This window comes from Labeo rohita, chromosome 16 (genome assembly GCF_022985175.1).
Source record: "Labeo rohita strain BAU-BD-2019 chromosome 16, IGBB_LRoh.1.0, whole genome shotgun sequence".
Lineage (NCBI taxonomy): Eukaryota > Metazoa > Chordata > Actinopteri > Cypriniformes > Cyprinidae > Labeo > Labeo rohita.
The window spans coordinates 35045612-35064735 of NC_066884.1; the positions used below are offsets into that span (position 1 = coordinate 35045612).

The 19124-nt window shown below is 38.8% G+C and overlaps 1 protein-coding gene across 2 annotated transcripts in view; it reads right to left on the reverse strand.

Annotated features, from left to right (window-relative positions):
* Positions 1–19124, reverse strand: part of grik3 (glutamate ionotropic receptor kainate type subunit 3) — a 157954-nt gene that overhangs the window by 60422 nt on the left and 78408 nt on the right. For both annotated transcript variants that reach the window (XM_051131333.1, XM_051131334.1), the window contains 2 exons: positions 12225–12395; positions 6368–6511 (listed from right to left, as the gene is read on the reverse strand). In XM_051131333.1, coding sequence (XP_050987290.1) covers positions 6368–6511; positions 12225–12395 — 315 coding nt within the window. The remainder of the gene's footprint in view (positions 1–6367; positions 6512–12224; positions 12396–19124) is intronic.

A 19124-nucleotide genomic window follows, 5' to 3' on the forward strand; every position in this document is an offset into this window, starting at 1 on the left:
CAGCTTCTATTTCCTTTTTAATTACATTTTACATCCCAGCGCCTCAGACACATCTTCCCCCAAGACCTCCGTCCTAATTAACGACCATCTCACTTGCAACAGTCTCTAGAGACACCGAAAAAAATTACATTGCAGCTCCTCCTCTCCATTCCTCCCTCGTCCCCTAAGCATAGAGCTCCTCCCCCAAACAACACATGCTGATCTCCAGCCCTCTCCATAACCTCTTCCAAATGAAACACCTCCGTTCTTGTTCAGGAGCGAGGACATTTCACAGGAACGTGTGTTCTCCGCTATGCCAAAGAGAGACAATGCTCTCCACGCCAACTCCATGGCCCTCATTTTGCTCTTCTCTCGTACGCGCCGCTCCACAGAGCTGTGTTCAACAACTCTAATCTGCCTATTATGAGTCCCAATCAAAGTCTCTCTTGTGAGCTGAAATAAGAGCTGATTATGACGAGCACATTTGCGTGCGAAGCACACGGTGATGAGAAAGTGGGACACTGTGAGTTTAGTAGTGCAGGGCCAGAATAGTGTGAACGCAAACTCGCAGCAATCAACTTATCTACAGCACTTAAATGAGGCAATTAAAATGGATGGCGAATGGTGATTGTTTATCAGGTAAGATCCACCATTAAAACCAAAGATTGCCTCTGAATAATGATGCAGTTTTTATCAGTAGTAAAAGTATTCACTAATGACTAATTGGTTAAGGTACTAGGACATTTAGGTCACAATTAAATGTATAGGAATGTCACTGATAACCAACATCAGTGTTATTTGTTTCACAGAAAGATACCACATGTACACTTTTTTTAAAGCTGAACAATCCACAAACAAAGTCTACATCATATGATAATTTAAAAAAAAAAAAATAAATAAATAAATAAATAATAAAAAAATAAAACATTGGGTGGATTTTTTATCAGTGGTATTTACCTGGCAGTCAATGGTACAGTCACAAGCCTCCTGGTTTTCATCCAAAATATCTTAAATTGTGTTCCGAAGATAGGGCTGGGTATCGTTCAAAAATGGTCAATATCGATACCAATACCTTGACTTCAATACTGGTTCCTTAATGATACTTTTTTCGATAACAATTTTATTAAATCAAGATTAACAAGATTACATTATCTCAAAAAAAAAAAAAAAAATATATATATATATATATATATATATATGATCAAGTAACGCTCACTTTCGGTCGTGTAATATGGACATATATTTTCTGAAATGCCAGTATGGATGAGAATTGTTAAATTTTTTTTTAAACAAAAACACACCAGTGTAAAATGTAGCCTTACATAAGCTTTCACGCTACAGCCTCACGTGTGAGGCACATTGTAACCGGTGTAAACTAGCAGGTGCGACTTTGTCACAGCTCTGCGCAGGATCAAGAGAGCTATAGAGAGCAGACTGCTACATACAGTATGCTTTCGGATCACTCTCGTGGATGTGCCGCACGAGGACGGTTTGTTGCTGCGTCAACCAAACTGCATGCACAGCGGAGGGCACCACTTGCATGTTTGTTGAACTTAGTTGATATAGTTGAACTTTTGCCGCTGCACTCTGAAGGGCTGCACATTCCACGTTCAGTGTGAAAGTCGCCGATCTGCGCGGCGCCGCTTCTAGTCGAACACACCTAGTGCTGCAGGCTTATTGGCACACTGACGTTGATGAGATTAACCTCTTAGGTATCGAAGTTTGGTACCGAACGACAAGAGGTTTTTCGATACTCAGTAGTATCGAGGCATTTCGGTTGGTGCCTAAAAAGTATCGAACTCGATACCCAGCCCTATCCGAAGATGAGCAAAGCTTTTACAGGTTTGGAACAACATGGGGGTAAGTGATTAATGACAAAATTTTCATTTTAGGGTGGAGTAACCCTTTAAGTTCAAACACCATATAAAAGTGAATTTGCATCCGATGTTCTCTTTAAATTCAGTTGTGTGTTATCATACATTTATATATGGCCATCAGCCACCTTGCTCTCTAAGATATCAGCATCGACCATTTAAAAATCTATATTGGTTGACAACTAAGTCTGTTAGTTGCACACAGTCTGCTCCACTCCAGAGACGGAGCGTATTTTATAGTGATATGGATGCAATTGTGGCTGTCATACCAACAGATTCTCACTTCCATCTCTTTACATATTGACGCTTGGTCAGGACCCTTTCGTGACACATTTTGACCCACAGGGTCAACATGCAGGGTCCTCCAATGCTTTAAATAAGAAACCCTTGGGATCAATATGCTGACGTGAATTTGGCATTGGGAATTTTATCGTCATGATTAAATTATATATTGGGTAATAATATTACCATTACTGCATATATGTTGGGGTGTGATTTTTCAGTGTAAACAGTCACAACAGCTTTATTTGCATTACACTATTTACATGTTTATGAGCAGTAGGGATGAGCGAGTACAGCATTATCTGTATCTGTATCTGTATCTGTTAACCATATGAATTATCTGTATCTGTATCTGTACTCGGAGTGGGCGGGGCCTAACCCGGAAGTGGGTGGGATTTAACCTGGAAGTGGGTCATGTTGTATTGAAATGGGCGGGGCTTTAACCGGTATGTTATTTTAAGCATGCAATTGATATGGGTTGATCAGAAATTGTTATATTTATTGCTGATTAGAAAACTATTTACATGACAGCATCAGCATTGAGCTTCAGATCAGTGGTTTTGATCATGATAACAAACGAACTATATACAGAATAAGTTTTGCAACAATGAATACAACACATGCGGTTGCAATTACGAAGTAAAATGTAATGAACAAGAGTTTTCATTTCAACATAACTTTCTTTTTTTAACCTTGAGCAGTGTGGTTTTTTTATTTATTTATTTATTTATGTACATAAATAAATTTACATTTATTTATGTACATTATTTAATACAGAAAGAAAGTGTCAGACACTCAGTGCGTGAAGTAAAAAAAACTGGTCAGAGCCAGCTGACGGTTTAAAAAAGAAAAATAAATTCTCCGACAGGCAGAGACGCGAGTCGCTTTTACCAAGCACCACGTCTGAACAAACCCCACGTTTACCAAAACTCTACTGGTTAAAAAGTAAGTACTACAAACAAACCAAAGTAAAAAACAAAAGTGATGCTGAAGAAACCCTAAACGTTAACGGAAAAAAACCCGCAAACCTGAGTGACTGAGGGAGAGAACAGAGAGAGAGCGCGCTGTTCTCTTCTCTTCTCAGTGTTCTGTGTGTGTGTGAGCAGAGCGGGACACAGCAACACAATAAATCTGTATGTGTTAGTGATGCGCGGATGGCGGTTATATCCGCGGGCGCTGCGGACAATCCGCGGGTCGGGTGGGTCGGGTAATAAAAAATTGCATTCTGATTATTTGCGGGTGGTTCGCGGGTGGATGAGAAAAATCAATAATGACGCAAATATTAACTATTTTCTAACATATGTTTTAAATACTCGAGTAGGTTAATATGCAGTGGTGTGTATAACCCGCGTATACCCATTTCTTTATCAGTCGGCTCTGCGCACCCACTTCTAAATCCCCTCTGATGCGCATCATTCAGTAGTGTCCTGCATTAGCCAAAATCATGACAGGCCACCATTTGTAACTAAATCGTATGTGAATAAATGCAAATATTCGCTCAAAACACCCAGCAAAGACGGTAAGGACCCTAGCGCCGGCTTCCTTTGAAATATGTTTTATCATTGCACCTGATGCGCCTGATGCGCCCGATGCGCCCGCGCCCGCGCCGTCCGCGCCAGCACCACATTTGCTGCCTGTTCATACGCGAGAGCATGTCAAGAGAGGCACGCCGAGTATTAAAATAAAAATTATTATTGATTACTAATTTGAATCAGTACATTATACCGAAAACAATACGTCACGTCCAGATATCAGTTAACGTTATTCTTTTTAGCGTGGATTTGGCTTAAAAGCACGAGTGATTAAGCTTATAAGTGTTCATCACATTCATCATATCATCATGCAAAACTAAGAATTAGAATAATTGTAAATGACGATCGGGTGCGGGTCGGGTGCGGTTATCTAAATCAGAGAAAAATACAGGTGCGGGTGGGTGGCGGGCGGATCATTTATTTGGAGCTGCGGATTCCGGTGACGTTTAAGCTCATCCGCGCATCTCTAGTATGTGTGTAGGGGAGGGGCCCTGTGACTAGCCTATCACAGAACGCAGACACAGTAAACTACCCAATGAGAATTTTTATTCAATCCGAGCACAGATATTGACTCGTATTACTCGTATGATACTCGTACTCGGCAAAAGTGCTTTATCCGTGCCGGATACTCGTTTCAGCCGAGTATCCGGCTCAACTCTAATGAGCAGGCAACCCAACCCCTGCCCTAAATCTACCATTTGTCAATAAAACACAGGATATAACGTCATAATTTATTAAAAAAAGTATTAATATTTCAGGTCTTCCAAGGCAAAACGTTTGATTTGTGAAAAGAATAGATACAGTCACTGTCTCCATCGGCCATAAAGCTTGAACGTCAAAAAGCGATGCCAAGGGCCAAGCGTCAATATGTGATGAGTTGGGAGTGAGAACACGTTGGTCATACGCTGCCAACTGCAGCTTTACGGAGCTGATGCTAACCTGATGCTAAGATTTTCAACAACTTTCTAAATAACATCATTGCTGGTGTTACTTTTAAAGGAGAAGTCCACTTCCAAAACAAAGATTCACATATAAATGTACTCACCCCCTTGTCATCCAAGATGTTCATGTCTTTCTTTCTTCGGTCGTAAAGAAATTATGTTTTATGAGGAAAACATTTCAGCATTTTTTCTCCACATAATGGACTGATGTGGTGTCCCGATTCTGAACTTCCAAAATGCAGTTTAAATGCAGCTTCAAACAATCCCAAATGCGGTTGTAAATAATCCCAGTCGAGGAAGAAGGGTCTTATTTAGCCAAACGATTGGTTATTTTCATTAAAATAAATACAATTTAAATACTTTTTAAGCTCAAAAGCTCATCTTGTCTTGCTTTCCCTGAACTCTGTGTATTCTGGCTCAAGACAGTTAGGATATGTCGAAAAACTCCAATCGTATTTTCAACCCTCAACTTCAAAAATCATTTCAAAATCATCCTACATCGCTGTAGAAGTACCGACCCAGTCTTTGCAAAGTGAACATGCAAAGAAGACCAAACACCCTTAACAAAAACGTAAAACAGCAATATAAGATGATTTTAAAGTTGAGAGAGAACATGAGATGGGAGTTGTTTGACATACCCTAACTGTCATGAACTGGAAAGTCCAGGCAGAGTAAGACAAGACAAGCGTTTGGCATTAAAAAGTAAATAAATTGTATTATTTTTATGAAAATAACCGATCGTTGTGGTAGGTAAGACCCTTCTTCCTCAGCTGGGATCGTTTACAACCGCATTTGGTATTGTGTGAAGCCGCATTTAAACTGCATTTTGGAAGTTCAAAATCTGGGCACCATAGAAGTCCACTATATGGAGAAAACTGCTGAAATGCTTTCCTCAAAAAACAATTTCTTTACGACTGAAGAAAGAAAGACATGAACATCTTGGATGACAAGGGGGTGAGTACATTATATGTGAATCTTTGTTTCAGAAGTGGACTTCTCCTTTAAGCAACTTGTGTCAATGTAATTTTAATGGCTGTATTAAATCATTTAAACATTCACACCACAAATATAATTAATCACATTAGGTATGGAAAAACAGGCAGAAAAAGGCTTGCATTTGCAAATGAATTTCGTCTTCAATTTGAGTTGTGCATCTATTGATGCAGTCCCACCTTATATTAGATGGCCTTCATTACTATGTACTTACATAGTATTTACATTGTACTTACGTTAATATAAATAAATAAATAAACAAACAAAACAAACTGCATGCAATTACATCTGCAGTTACACTGTTGACACATCTCTTACACCTTAAACCTACCCATACCACCAGACTTGTCCCTAACCTTACCCGTATCCCACCTCAACAGTAGCAAAAGTGTTTGGCAATAGAATATAAACACAATAAGTACATTGTACTTACAGTACTACTTAAGTAGTAATAAGGCCACCTAATATGAAGTGCGTCCATTTATTCTACTTTTAGACCTACCAACCTTTTATGAAATCTTGAAAGGTGTGTTTGCACTACTTTTCTTCAAAATAAGATACTTTTTGGGGTCACTTTATACAATGAATGCAGTTTAAACCAAAAATGAAAAGAGAAGCACTTAAAATGAGCTTAAACAGGCGTCAGTGTCAAGTGTTCAGCAGAGAAGCTGATACTGTGTTATTTAAACAATATCTTATATATCTTATCTCGTCTCTGGAGAGCAGAAGTGTTTGTGACAGCAGCGCCATGAGCGATTGTCATTACCTCTTTAATGAAACTCATGAAGCGTCCTCCGAACCTCCAGGGTTTGTGGCGATGACACTGCAATGAGTTGACAGTCATCTGCGGCGCATGCTGGTAAGAAACCGACACGATGTGGACTGCGTCGTACGTCAGAGCAGCATCTGTCTGGAATAAATAGGGGGGCGATATGTCAGCTGAAAGGATCTGACAAGCGGGAGAAGTGCAAGACCTGACCAGTTGACAACCTTGTCAAACAGCAAACTGGGCCACTGCTCAGGACCATTAGCACACTTGAATCAAAATGTAAGTAGAAGAGAACTCCTCAACCTTTAATTCAAGTCTGATGCTAGGAGACAGTGTGCTCGAGTAAATATTTTGTTGTTGTTGTGTACAGAGGAGGAGGGAGGTAGGGGATATGGTTCAAGAAATAGGTGTCATTTTCATGTTGTTTTTGTTTGCCCAAGTTTCCATGGTTCATACTTATTGTTTTGATAGTACATAAGGGTGTGCTAATATAGTAAGCTGCCAAACAAGCACTTAATTTGCAAATTAGATGAATTGCACTCAGTGTTATGAACAGGGCTTTTTAACAGTAATGCACCATTGTTCATCATTCTTTAACTGAACAATGCTTGACTATAAATGTCTAATAATTAAAGAAGAATAAGTGTTTGACAATTAATTGTTTCTATCTTTGCACTGTAAAATCAGAGTTCAATGAATTGCTAATATTGTTTTAATAAAGGGCTTTGTTGTGATTGATTTCACATGGGTGTGATATTGCACGTCTTCAAACTGTGACTAAATGGCCGCATTTTGTGACCTTTCTTCATGCTGGTGCGACTAAGTTCTGTTGGCATTTCGTTAGCTACAAAGTTGCACAACTCTCTTTGATTCTGCACTGCTATTTTTGATGAGAAACATCAAATGGCAAATGCTCCAAAAGTGGAACAAAACAGCGGGACTCATTTCAACTCAGAGCAGGTATGTTTATTTGCGGACTGATCTCAATCACGTGATCTAGTGAGAAGCACTTGAATTCAGCACAGAATTTTCTGTTACAAAACCCAGATGTTTTGGTGAAACCAACATTAAAAACAGTAGAAAATTTGTGGCATGAATGATCCACTTTGAAAGCTTTTCAATCAGTAAATCACCAACATTTATCATCGACATTATTCATCATGTATGTAATAACAGTATCATTACTGCATCATTACTGTATCAATACTGTATTAATGTATTGCAGGAATAATTGGATATTACAGTAATTAAAGTAACTTTTGAAGCTGTGGCAGTTTGTGTTAATGTTGTTCATAACAAATACCACAGTTTTCTAAAAACAGTTATTTTTTACCATGGTAGTAAGAAGCCGTACATGGTTTGCCATGATTTACAAATGTATGATAGTATGGAAGAACAGTTGTGAATTTTAAAGAGCAAATACAAAGCAGTTCCAAATCAGAATATTTCAATTTTCCCTATAAATATAACACTCACACAGAATGTTTTTACAGTTCTTGCAGATGTTACAGTTTATATCTTAATTCCAACTCAAACTCTGTGTTTTACTGTCTAAAAACTATTTCCATGAGACAAATAAGGCAATTATTAGTTTCTGTTCCCTCCACCAGGGCTAACAAATCCAACCTGGTCTCTTGGCAAAAACATACCTGTAGATACTTTTTTGCAAAACGCGAAATACATACCAATAAGTACTTACCATCTGCACTACACCTAAATATGCCAGATAGTATGATCTGCAAATGTGACGTAACAACGCAATTGCAAGCATGCCGTTTTAGCTTGATTTCTATCTCTCATCTTTCAGCTCTTTCATTATGAGTCATGTTTTCACAGGATTCGTATCCAAGGACTCTGCATCCTAAGTCTAGCTCCATGCCGGCTAAGCTACCGAGCAAGCTTGTTGCTGCTGGTGTTCTGACAATTTGTGCTACCCTGTCTTGTACACCTACCCCAACCCTAAACCTACCCTTACAGAAACAAAAAAATACAGTGTTGGTAGCATAATCTGATAGGTACAGTCATGGCCTAAAATTTTGGCACCCTTGCAATTCTGTCAGAAAATGCAACCCTTCCCTCAGAAAATTGTTGCAGTTGCAAATGTTTTTTTTTTTTTTTTGTTTTGTTTTGGTTTTTTTTTTGCATTGGAACAACACAAAAAAAAACAGAAGAAAAGTCAAATCTGATACAATTCCACACAGAGCCCAAAAAAAATGCACCGGACAAAATTATTGGCACCCGCTTTGGAAAAAACTACTGAAATCAGTCGCTTCCTGTAACCATGAATGAGTTTCTTACACCTCTCTACTGGAATTTTGGACCACTCTTCTTTCGCAAACTGCTCCAGGTCATTCAGATTTGAAGGATGCCTTCTCCCAACTGCTGTTTTTAGATCTCTTCACAGGTGTTCTATGGGATTCAGATCTGGACTCATTGCTGGCCATTTCAGAACTCTCCAGCGCTTTGTTTGTAACCATTTCTCAGTGCTTTTTGAAGTGTGTTTTAGGTCATTGTCCTGCTGGAAGACCCATGACCTCTGGTAGAGACGCAGCTTTCTGACACTGGCCACTACGTTGTGCCCCAAAATTTTTTGGTAATCATCAGATTTCATGATAGCGTTGACACAGTCAAGGCATCCAGTGCCAGAAGCAGCAAAGCAACCCCAAAACATCTTTGAACCTCCACCATGTTTGACTGTAGGGACTGTGTTCTTTTCTTTGAAGGCCTCATTTCTTTTTCTGTAAACTGTGCCATGATGTCCTTTACCAAAAGCTCTACTTTTGTCTCATCTGTCAACAGTACATTCTCCCAGAAGGATTGCGGTTTTGTCACATAAGTTTTGGCAAACTCCAGTCTTGCCTACACCTGTTACTTGCTGCAGGTGTGTCTAAATACAAATTACAGACGCATCACATGCTTGAAAAGCTATTATTTTTTACAATTTTGACAAGATGCCAATAATTTTGTCCAGTCCATTTCTGAGTCTGTGTGAAATTTTATCAAGTTTGACTTTTCTTCTCTGTTTTTTTTTTTTTTTGTGTGTTGTTGCAGTGCAAACAAAAATAAATAAACACATGAATACCAAAACATTTGCAACTGGAACAATTTTCTGAGAAAAGTGTTGCATTTTCTGACAGAATTGCAAGGGTGCTGATATTTTTGGCCATACCTGTTTTATTTTAAAACAGAACACTGGAAAGCAAAACACATACAGCTCTAATCATAACTGTGTTCAAAAATTATTTACTGTTGGAAACTGCTGATACTTATTGGTACGTATTTTGCGTCTCGCGAAAAAGTTCCCACGGGTATGTTTTCGTCCTGAGATCAGGTTGACCAAATCAGGTGTCAGTGGCAACATTTTGTAGAATTTGTAGAATTCTCTCCCATTTCTTATTTTGGAGTCCTGATTTTGATGGACAAAGATAAATTAACATATCTGCAGGGTTCATCAAGCAAGTACAGCACAAGAAGACATCAGGAGATTTTAGTCTTCCAACCATTTCAGCATCTGTAACCACTGTGACTGGAGTTAATCTCTTTCCACAATCTCTGCATGACCAAGTCATACTCCTGAGCCAAATCCAAACATTAGTTCCCACTGAGACACACTCAATCTACAGCAAACAGGCTACAGTTAAACACAAGGATTGTCAAATACCGCTTCCTTAAGTCTGTTCTCTCTCCATTTTCATAACACTGTTTTCCGGTCTGCTGTAAGCTCAAATACTGCCAAAGCGTTTCTCAAAACCTCTCTAAACTGCACGAAAATCCTGAACATGTCATAAGAATCTTAAAGAGCTGCTGTCCTGCAGAGTTTAGCGTTGTCTCTAATCAAACACACCTGATAAATCAAACCAACATCTTTAGGATTACTCAAATATTACAGAGAGGTTTGTGTGATTAGGGATTAAACTAAAGTCTGCAGGATGAGGTGACCCTCCTAGACCGGAGTTACCCATCTCTGCTTTCAAGCGTTGGCAAACTATCTAAAAAGAACATCTTCCAAAAAAGTTCACAATCGCAGGCTAAAAGTTTTATTTTGCACAATGAAAGATGGAAAAGATATAGCTTCACCAACTGCAGAAGAAATGCTGGGAGCAGCATAAGACCTTGCACCTCAGAAATCTGACCAAGGTTTTGATCCCCCAAGCTCAGCTCATAAAAGAACTTTAACATCTACTGTGTCTTTCAGCAAAGATGTATCAGGTCTCCAATCCTCTTCAGGCTGTTTCTTTCTATGCTCTTAAAACATCCCCTCTTACATATACCAGGGTTGTCCAATCTTGCTCTTGGAAGGTCACTGTCCTGCAGAGTTTAGCTACAACCACAATTTAAAACACACCTGAACCTGGAAATCAAGGTTTTCAGAATTGCTAAAAAAAAAAAAAAAAAAAAAAAAAAACTTGAATAGGTGTGTTGGGGCAAATCCGCGGGACACTGGCCATTCATGATCAGGATAGGAGGTCATGATACACGGGGCAACTTTTTGAGCAATGTTGCTGTCAACAAGCAACTAGTTGAGACACAGGGCCCACGACCGATCTAAAGTATCCAAATAAAAACAAATGTTGCCCATTCTCAATGGGAAAGTGCCCAAGCAGCATTGGCCAGTGTATCATCACCTTGACGTATAACTTTTGATAACTGACATGCACAAAGAAAAACAAATGATTGTCCACTGCCTCTTATGACCAAAGCAAGAACCAAAATACTCAATATAGACAAGAGAATGTTATTTTCCAGCTCTGCTACTGTCACCAGCAATAAAGAAACAGCTACTTCACTGATTCTTTCTACAAACACTTTAGACAATGAATAAAAAGCAAGAAAATAACTGGTACACCATTCACTTGCCTGGTTTCTAACACATCCTACTGCAACGGTCTTCCGGAGAGATGAGGGCTTGAAGTGTGCACTGTGCATGCAATGTGAGCTACTCTAGATCGAGCATGTCCACAGGAAGGAGGATGGGTGTTCACTGAGGTGTCCTCTATATCAACAATGCCATAGGCCTATTGTAACCAGGCAAAAAAGTTGTTGTAATTTGAGTGTGTTGGGAACACTAGACCAGATGGAAAAGCACTTCCAGTCAATAGCTGGACTGACTAAACTCAGTGGTTGCAATGGACTGTTTTCAAACATTCAACAAACCAATGGATGTGGCAGAAACTATATGCCTCACATGAGTCTTGTTAGCTGTTCCAGTTCCAGTAATACCACCTAAGATGCATATGTCAGGGTTTTCAACCTTACACAAAACACATAAAGCTGTACCTGGATATTTATGAAACAAAAAGTCCATTTAGAGAAAATGGTAGCACTGAAAGCATTTTTCCCCTTTAATAACAGTACTTTTCTACATCAAAATAATCAGAAATTCTACAGAATGGTGTAGGAGTATTTGAACTACTGTGAAATAGATTAATAGATAATCACAGAAGCCATACAGTTGAAACCAGTCTTTATGATATTATGGTATTCAACAATGGCAGTGTGTGAGGCATGGGATTATTAAATTTGAACTGCTGCAATCTAAAAAATTATATTACCTAGCAAATAAAAGTGGATACCACCATATTTCTCTCAACCATGGTAATTGTTATTAATACAGACACCAAATCCATCTGACAGTTCACAGCCTTGGAATATATTAAGAAGTAAATAGCTCCTTTAAAGATGGGTTGTTTTTTTAAGAGTGTGGATTAACTGAATAAGTACAACTATGGATTAGATTGGATACAGTGAAAGTGGAACCTATTCAGAGCTTTTGTGCTATTGTTTAAGTTGGCATTTTAAGTTTGGCATTCTGTGTTAGCTGTCGGTGACATTCAGAGAGAAAATGGAAGCATACCGTCATGATCCCTTCCAGGAGACCGGAGTCTGGTTTTGGGGGAATCTGCCTCTCAAGGGACCACTTCTCCACAATGGAGGCAACCTGAGGATTGTCCACGTTTAGGATGCGGAAGCCGGTCATATTGACGCCGCAGAAGCGGTACGGCTCCAGGTTTATGGCCATGAGATCCTATAGGAAGAGCAAGAGAGAAAAGATCTCATTTAACCGGCCTGAATCGAGCTTCATTGTTGCTGGGTGAGAGGCTTCTTGTCTCTTTGTCCCCTAATAAAAGCAGGAGATAGAGAGGGGGGTAAAAAGAAGATAGACAGAGCAAAAATAAAAGAGATTAAGGATAATACCGTGCTTTCCAGGCCGCCTGGGTACAGCCAGATGAAGCATAGTAGGACGTACACCTCTGTGCCAGCATGTATGATATCATAGACAGTGAGCCAGGAGTCATTCGCACAATAGCTGATTGAAACAGTTATTTCCTCTGTAATCCTGTCTTCATTGCTCCCATCCAGCGAATTGAACCGTAAACACTTCACACCGCTCTGAATGCCGACCTGACACGGAAATGTATCACTATGTCTGGGCATTCACTGATTTTAACAGTGTGAATTCTTCAGAAAAGAATCTGAATTTCACATTCTCAATGCGGCGATGTGGGATGAAACACTTTGAAAATGAAATTGCTGGGGTGGAAAATAGCATTAAGATTAAGTGTAAATTAATCAAGTTCTTTTCGTCTTACGAGGTCAAAGCAAAAGGCACCGCCATCTAACACTGCATTCTGTAAATCAGAGAATGAATGGTAAAATGAGCAAGACCGTGTTCATTGAAAGAACTTCCCGTAATGTGCTGAGGCTAATTAACGCTCTAGAACAATACCAACACACACCCACACTACGCATGCTATTGTCTGGAGTGTTATTCTGAGAACAGTTGCTCTGTTTCTTGTACCATCCTACATATTGCCAAACATGTTGGGTAGATGGGGGCGGCGGAGAAATGTGGTAGAACATAATAGACTATTTCATTAACACCCTGTGGGGCTGGAACTGTTCGGAGAGAAGCATGAAAAACACATGCGGAAAACGGCTTGCCCCAAGAAACGGCGCTTTTTGAACTATACCGTAAATGACTTCTGCTTAAATGTAGATGTTATGATGGAAGCCTGTTTTATGGCTTCTTCCATCTTAATGTTTTACTGTATCAATGCCGCATTAGTGTGCAAGCGATGATTGATGCTCAAGCGCTTGGAATCTAAAGGAATTTCAGTTGGACTATTGTAAAAATATCATTATGAAAATAGCTATATTGCTGCAAAATATATTGCTGCAGAATTATGTCATGTAAATCCAACATTATTGTTCACCCAAACCAAAAACCCCACTGGGTGGGGAGCTGCACAATGGATATTTGGTGTGGGTGAACAATGAACGTTTAACATAAGATGGATGTTGTATATTAAACATCAAAGACAGATTAGGTGATATTGATTGTGGAAATTGAGAAACATCTAAACATAATATAAAACAAATCCCTCAGGTTCTATAGCTTTTCAGTGTGTTGCAAGGGCATAAGTTCATGCAAGCATTTTTTTGCATTGGTGAGCTTTTTTGCTTTTAGTGTGGACATAAGAATTGTTTGGTTAAAGTGCCCCTATTTTGCCTTAAATATGACCTTTCATGCAGTGTGTCATGTAGCTGTATGTGAACATAAACTATCTGCAAATTTGTTAAGCCAACAGTGCACGATAAATAAAGTTATTGTCTATCAAAAAAAAAAAAAAAAAAAAAAAGAGTCGGCTCACAATCGCCTGAACGAGTCATCATTTGAATCTTTTTCTGTTACGGCTGTACGTCACGAAGTAACACATTTGTAAAATGTCCGCCCACGTTCTACGTCGCAAACAACTTGCCCGCCCACAAACAGTAACATTTTCATATGGTTTAGGCATAAACTGCAAAAAATATGGACGTAGTGTCCGTGACGTCACCCGTACGTTTCTGAAGAGCATTTTTGAAGCTCTTACTGTGCGTTCAAACCGCCACCGGCGAGAGCGTCAAAATTCGCGAAATTAGTGAGCGGGCGTCAGCCGTCGCTATCTTGGAATCACGTCACTGCACGTCACTCCCGGATAATCGAAAATGGGCAAAGAGGTGGGACGTGGGTGGAGCTGGTTGCTGAAACCACACCTACCTATCCACAATCCACATGTCACGCAAGTGGCCACGCCCTAAATTATGCAGAACTTTAAGGCTTAATATCATTTAAACGGATGAGTTATAAAAAAAATTCACCCCCCTCACAGTTGACAAGAAAGGCAAAATTAGCTATACAGACCAAAACCACTTTTTGTACCAGGCTGTAAACATAGTTTTTTTCTGCTGTAAAGTTGAGCATTTTAACATGGGGAGTCTATGGGATTAACTTCCTTTTGCAGCCAGTCGATGAATTGCAGTTTTAGTCACTTCCGTGTTGGCTTCAGTAGGGAGACCAGGAGGTTGGCGCGTGGGTTTACATCATGTCGAGAAGATGCTGTATCTTACGCTGTGAGAGTAAATTTGTTTTATATTCACTTCCAAAAGATGAATCTACAAAGATTGTACTTTCTAGCGATCATTCAAAATACGTAATTGTGTATGTTATGTTGTGTAACAACCCTGCACATGTCTTGCTAACCAGCTAAATCACGCTTCTGTAGTTCTGTTGATCAGCTGTGGGTAGGGCTGGGAATCAATTCCAAAAATAATCGATTTCTCGATTCTGAGGCGTTGGGAATCAAGAGTCGATTCCAAAGGTCGGAATCGATTCCATCAGGCGGAATCGACTCCCCATTCAGAGCCGTTTTCAGTTCAAAAAAGCTTATATATGGGTGCCTCTCAAATGAACGGCTGCATCATACGAAGGCTGCACATCTCGGCTGCTGTCATCAAACGTCGCTGAACGACGATTCACGAATAAACTGAATGAAAAGAGTCGGTACTGAGCACGTCTGAGTTTGAGGATGCAGCCTTCCGTTAAGCACTTATTAATTTGCCTCTTGCTCGCTAATAGTGATTAGCAGTCTGATTCGTTTTCACGAAAAGGTTATTTTTGGATAGATCGTTTTAATGTACCAGCTCAAAAATGATTCAGAAGTTATTTTATGGTGTAACTGGCTTATATTGTCCACATGAGCACTGCACAACATAATTGATCATGACGTGATTGAGGGTCTTGGTCCTATTTAATTCTATTTTTAATCTTTCTATCAGCCTGTGAAAATTCTGAAAGAAAGCGCAGAGAGCACAGATCAGTGGCTGAGAGCGCGTCTGACTGAAAAATAAACCACAAGCTCTTATATCAGTGTTGCTGTTAATGTTCTGGTTATTTTGTTTTAGTGTACAGTTTGTTAATTTTGTACGGTTGAAGTAAACACCATTCAGCTTAACTGTACACGTCTTGTTTCATTCATGCAATAAACGCATGTCCACTGCTAGACTGTGGGCAATGCACATAAAAATGTATTTAAATACAGAAATGTACCATAATTTAAAACAAAGCTTCATATTATGATAGGGTTACTTTCTAAGACCTTTATATCTTACAGTCATGGTGAAATTAGGTTCCTCTAACCTAAAAAAAAACAAGAATCGAAAAAGAATTGAAAACAACGAGGAATCGATTCTTGGAATCGAATCCCATCAATTCCAGAACCAGGAATCAGACTCGATTCCAAAATTTTTGGAATCGAACAGCCCTAGCTGTGGGCCCACTGTAGTCAAAAAATGTGTGATTGATGCAGCTTGACTGTCTGTCTGTCTCATTAGTTTGGAGTAATGGTAAAGGATGGTGCACGAAGCGGCTTTCATACCGAATGCGGAAAGAGCTGTGCTACGAAACCCATTCGTTTCAATTGCTTGCGCTGCGCGAGGACGGCTTATTTCTGTGTCGACCGGAGCGCACCACTGGCGCACAAAGCGCGCACGCCGAGCTCGAAGTTCAAATGAGTTTAACTTTTCAACCCAGTGGCCAGCACAGCGCTTTCCGTGTTCGGTGTGAAAGCCACCTTAATGCATTATACAATGTTAAAGTTTACAACATAGAGGTGTGCCCGGTTCGCTTACATAAGCAAATTGCGAACACTTTGGTAGTCTGGTAGTCTGGATAACTTGTCGAACAGCCTTTTCAGCCGTTGCATCGTCAGACTCCGCTCGAACTGTTAAGGTAAAATCGATGCTATCTTTTCTATGTATTGACAAGTATCCAGGGCTGTCAATCAGTTATGGCAATGGGCGTTTCGTTTTCCGACACGCGCTGTACGCGGTAAATCAATCATAAAGGACTGCGCCATCTGACCAATCACAGCAGTGAGGGCTCACGGAAAGGAGGGATTTAGAGAGACTGATTCTTCAAACTGCTTCACACGAGATGTTTATGAATCATTTAGAAATGAGGTAAAAGTATATCTATTTTTTGGAGAAAACTAAAGTGTTTTTTGGCCTTGCATACATGTAAACTTATTTTAGGAGTCTCATAAAACAATATTAGCAACCTTTAAAATGGCATAATAGGAGCACTTTAAGATGCACTGTTATGTAAAAATATGTTGTGTAAAAATAACATGTAAATGAAAAACTTTTTAGTTTGTTTCTCTACAATTTGAGAATAAGTAAACAAAAACTTACTGCAGTGCCTTAATAGATGAATTAGGCCTTTAAGACCATTTTAGAGGTGAGGAAGCAGAAATTACGATGGCATGTTCTGTGGACAGTATGAGGTATTATCTCAAACACATTGCTGTTGACTTTTCATGCTTTACTAGGTACATCTCAGAACTAATGAAATTGTCAGAAATGATAAAATAGCAACAACAAAATTAGTTTTCATTTACATAGGTAAGTGTTGTTTACCCACAGGAGACACCTAGGTTCAAATCCAGACATAATATACCAGCAAAGAGTGTGCTGCATAGCTGTAGTGTAGTGATATTGCAGTTATACAATTCAGCATATAAAAATGTGAGTAAGGAAAAAAACACCAAGGACTGTCAAAAAATCATTCATGTGTGGATTGTGGAACTACTTTTCTCTACCAGAGATTCAGAAACAATCTGTGATCAAATTGTTATCAAAAATACAAATTCTCTTTCTTTTTCTCTTTCTTTCTAAAATAAAAGTTGCATATATAAAATCATATTTTGCATGTAAAATCCACTTGGCTTAAATAATTACTCCACTTCCTCATCTAAGATGTTCATGTCTTTCTTTCTTCAGACAAAAAGAAATTAAGGTTTTTGAGGAAAACATTCCAGGATTTTTAACCATATAGTGGACTTCAGTGGTGCTCAACAGACTGAAGGTTAAAAATGCAGTTTCAATGCAGCTTCAAAGGGCTCTACACGATCCCCGCCGAGGAATAAGGGTCTTATCTAGCGAAACAGTTGGTTATTTAAAAAATAAAATAAATAAATGCAGTTTATATACTTTTTAACCTCAAATGTACTCTGTGCACTCCGGTTCCAGACAGTTAGGGTAGGTCCCATCTCATTTTCTCCTACATCTTTAACTTCAAAATCATCCTATATCGCTGCAGAAGTACCGACCCAGTGCTTACAAAATGAACATGCAAAGAAGGTCAAACACACTTTACAAAACAAAAAAATAAAGGTAGAACAGTGATGTAGGATGATTTTGAAGTTGGAGGAGAAAATGAGATCAGAGATTTCTGTCTTGAACTTTTTTTTTTGTTTTTTTTTTAAGAAAATAACCAATTGTTTCGCTAGATAGGAATTTTATTCCTCAGCTGGATTGTGTAGAGCCCTTTGAAGCTGCATTGAAACTGCATTTTTAACCTTCCACCCGGTGAGCACCATCAAAGTCCACTATATGGAGAAAAATCCTGGAATGTTTTCCTCAGAAACCTTAATGTCTTTTCATCTGACGAAAGAAAGACATGAATATCTTGGACAGCATGGGGGTGAGTAAATTATCAGGAAAATTTTATTCTGGAAGTGGAGTAACCCTCTAAGAATCATGTACTGAATGCATAGTTTGATTGGGGATGACACTTCTAAAAGAAACAGCTCCTTTAAAAAGTCTTTTCAAGAAAAAAAAGGGACATATGGCATTGATTTGGTTTTTGAATGCTTGATTTATCATTTTTGGCAGCAGCTATTAACACTAAGTGTATGTAAAAAGGCAGTGTCTATTTACACTAAATGCAAATAAGCAATCTTGTTGCCAAAAGCCGATTTCAGTAACTTTGCTTACTTCTGCACAGATACCTTCAGTACACACAGCATATTACTTATATTAACACTTTGAATAACATATATGACCATTTGCATTTTGTATGAACAAGATGTTATTTATACTTTGTGCAAACATTTATCTACCACTATCTTCAGACTAAGTATAAATGCCTAAACTGCCTAAATGTTTTGACAAATTCACAGCTTTAGAGATGCAAAAAAGCACTTTGCTGTGCATTTGGGTTTATGTGCAATCACATGTAAATGCACATTCTATAACCACATTTTATGCACAAATACTAACTGTACGGAGTACATTCGTTTGCATTCCAGTGAAATCCAACTTGAGCATCTCCTTGGGGTGACTGCTATGGTCTATTTATCATAACAAATGAAAAATGTGTGAAAATATTATAGATCAATTCACACGGGCTGATTTTTTTATAATCTGATGAAAAACACACAGCTGATTAGTTATCAGTGTGTTGGGTAGTAATCAAGCCTTAAGCAAGGATCAGTAAACCTCACTCATAACTCATGCTTTACATTACAAAAAAATATAGGTCCATAAAAAAAAAAAATGGAATACATTTAGGTTTTAATAATAATATTAAATAAATTAAATAAAATTGTACCTAGAAATACATATAAAAATACTAACAATAGTGTAAAAAATA